The sequence below is a fragment of the Brassica oleracea genome, chromosome C3, assembly GCF_000695525.1.
Source record: "Brassica oleracea var. oleracea cultivar TO1000 chromosome C3, BOL, whole genome shotgun sequence".
NCBI classification, from domain to species: domain Eukaryota; kingdom Viridiplantae; phylum Streptophyta; class Magnoliopsida; order Brassicales; family Brassicaceae; genus Brassica; species Brassica oleracea.
The window spans coordinates 61,567,429-61,570,253 of NC_027750.1; the positions used below are offsets into that span (position 1 = coordinate 61,567,429).

A 2,825-nucleotide genomic window follows, 5' to 3' on the forward strand; every position below is an offset into this window, starting at 1 on the left:
GCTCGATTAAAATTTTATTAATTTTCTTATGCAAACAGTTTAAAGTGTACATATCATAATTTTCTAATAATTATAGAAACTAAGAAATAATTTATATAAATTTATAACATAATGTAAATGGAATGGTCAAATATAAATTTGTATAAAAATAGTAAATAAAATTGTTAAATATGGTGAGAACTAGTTAAGATGTTCGAATATTTTTCAAAATATACACTTCTTCCATTTCATTATATATATGATATTTTAGAAGATTTTTATCGTTTTAAAATTTAAGATATTTTGATATTTCTGTGTTAGTTTTATTGAAAACTATATAATTTTAGATTTTGTAATGTTAAACTATGATATTTTATAAAGTATTTTATAGAAAATGTAAAATTTTAATATTTGTGCTGTAAGCAAAAAAAAAATACATTATGAAACATATGAAATATATATTATATATACATATATAATTAACCAATTAAAAATAATATAAAACTATTAATATGCAAACACCCCTTGTATTGTTGAATCCACAGTTTTCGACCCAATTCAATTCCCCGATTGTACTCTGTATAACTCTCGCTCTCTCCTCACTCCATTGGTAAGAGACTAAAGAGAAGACTTTTTATCTCCGCCGCAATCGTCCGATGTCGATATCTATTCTCCACGATGAACCAATCACCGGAGAGCAGTCGGCGCCACCGAAGTGCCACACGGCGAGTCTATCAACAAAGATTCTTTCGAAAATCCTCGCATGTCTTATCATGATCCCTGTAGCCGCAACCGCCTTGCTCTTCATCCTCATGTCTCTCAGCTTCTCTCTCTTCTTCTTCTCTCTCTACTGGTTTCTCCACCGCCACCGCCGTCGCGAATCCTCAGATGGGTTGTCGTCTCCCAGATTCGTGAAGAGCCTTCCCCAGTTCAAGTTCTACGAGCCGACGGTGTACGGAAGCGAGTGCGTGGTCTGCATCGAAGGGTTCAGACAAGGACAGTGGTGTCGGAAGTTGCCTGGATGCGGACATGTGTTTCACCGCAAGTGTGTGGACTTTTGGTTGGTGGAAGTCGGGACTTGTCCGATTTGCAGGGACAGGGTTTAGAATTTGTAAGAAGATGGAGCCAAGAAGGTGAAAGTTTTGATCGGACAAGATGTAGATTTGCAAAAGTAGTGTTTATAGTTTTTGTGTTCCTTATGATCATTTTAGCAACTTTGGTTTTCATCATGTACGGTCCTTTTTACACAGCTCAGAATCGAAGCCTGGTGATGAATTTATTGAACATAGTTTCAAGACTGAATATATTTAAGGGGGTTTTTGCCAAAACTAACCCACAACTTGATTTTAACTCCAAACCTATACCCAAACTTGAATCAAATGCAAAACTAATCTAAAAGCCTAGTGAAATTATAGCTCAGCCCTTTGTGACCAAACAAAAAAATAGAAGCCATTTTTTCGAATATAGCCCTAGTAAATCGTCTGAGTCGTCTGAGATGTTGGAAGTCGTCTGGACGACTGAAGTGTAAGTCGTCTGGTACCGGTTTATTTTAAAAATAATTTATAAATCTTGTAAAAAAATATTTTGATGCGTGAAAAATAAAAATCAAGTAATTATAAACAGTTTTAAGTGATATAAATTAAGATATGATAAAATTGATTTGTTTTGAAGATAGATGAGTGGAAGTAGTGAATCATGAAATACTTTGGTTTAGGAGTTTGGCAAACATATGTTGTAGTATTGTATGTATTGTTAGGGTTAGATTTTGGAAAACTAAAATGTTTTTTTCAAAAATTAGTTTTCACCTATATGTGTTTATTTATGTGTATAGTAAACACTTTTCAAGTTTGATTTGATTTTATGAAGTCTTTAATTAGATAATTAAGTTTAGGGGTTATGTTTAGGGTGTGGACAACTTATATTTCAGTCGTCTGTTGAATAATTTACTCGGACGACGTATATTTTAGTCGTCTGTTGAATAATTTACTCGGACGACGTATATTTTAGTCGTCTGTTGAATAATTTACTCGGACGACGTATATTTTAGTCGTCTGTTGAATAATTTACTCGGACGACGTATATTTTAGTCGTCTGTTGAATAATTTACTCGGACGACGTATATTTTAGTCGTCTGTTGAATAATTTACTCGGACGACGTATATTTTAGTCGTCTGTTGAATAATTTACTCGGACGACGTATATTTTAGTCGTCTGTTGAATAATTTACTCGGACGACGTATATTTTAGTCATCTGTTGAATAATTTACTCGGACGACTTACATTTCAGTCATCTGGTGAAGAAATTAAAACAGACGACTTACATGTAAGTCGTCCAGAAGAGTTTAATATTTTTAGCGGAAAATTAAATATTTTTAGCGGGAAACTAAAATACAAGACTTTCCAGACGACTTACAAGTAAGTCGTCTGGAAAGTCTTCTATTTTAGTTTCCCGCTAAAAATATTTAATTTCCCGCTAAAAATATTAAACTCTTCTGGACGACTTACATGTAAGTCGTCTGTTTTAATTTCTTCACCAGACAACTGAAATGTAAGTCGTCCAGGAAGTCGTCTGAGTAAAAAATATTTAATCTAAATGGATTTTTTGTCTCCCTATATAAAGAAAAATTTACACATTCTCCCTCCTCCTCTCAAATGGCTGCAACAAAAATGTAATGTTCATCATTCTAAAACTCTCCAACCTCTCTCTAATCTCTTTGACTTGAAAACACCAAAACTTTATATGAATTTTTCAGTTTTGTCTCATGTATTTCTTACTAATCTATCTCTTTTACAGGTTTTTAATCAAATGATACTCATCTTCCACTAATTTAAAGGTAAATCTATTA

At 33.0% G+C, this 2,825-nt stretch overlaps 1 protein-coding gene across 2 annotated transcripts in view; it reads left to right on the plus strand.

Annotated features, from left to right (window-relative positions):
- The first annotated feature begins 504 nt into the window (after positions 1–504).
- LOC106332359 (RING-H2 finger protein ATL14-like) overlaps positions 505–2,825 on the plus strand; it is a 4,144-nt gene continuing 1,823 nt past the window's right edge. The window contains exon 1 of one of the 2 annotated variants that reach the window (XM_013770827.1): positions 505–1,146. In XM_013770827.1, the coding sequence (XP_013626281.1) occupies positions 636–1,085 (450 nt within the window). In that variant the 5' untranslated portion in view covers positions 505–635 and the 3' untranslated portion in view covers positions 1,086–1,146. The remainder of the gene's footprint in view (positions 1,147–2,825) is intronic. The other variant, XM_013770828.1, reaches the window with a different exon arrangement.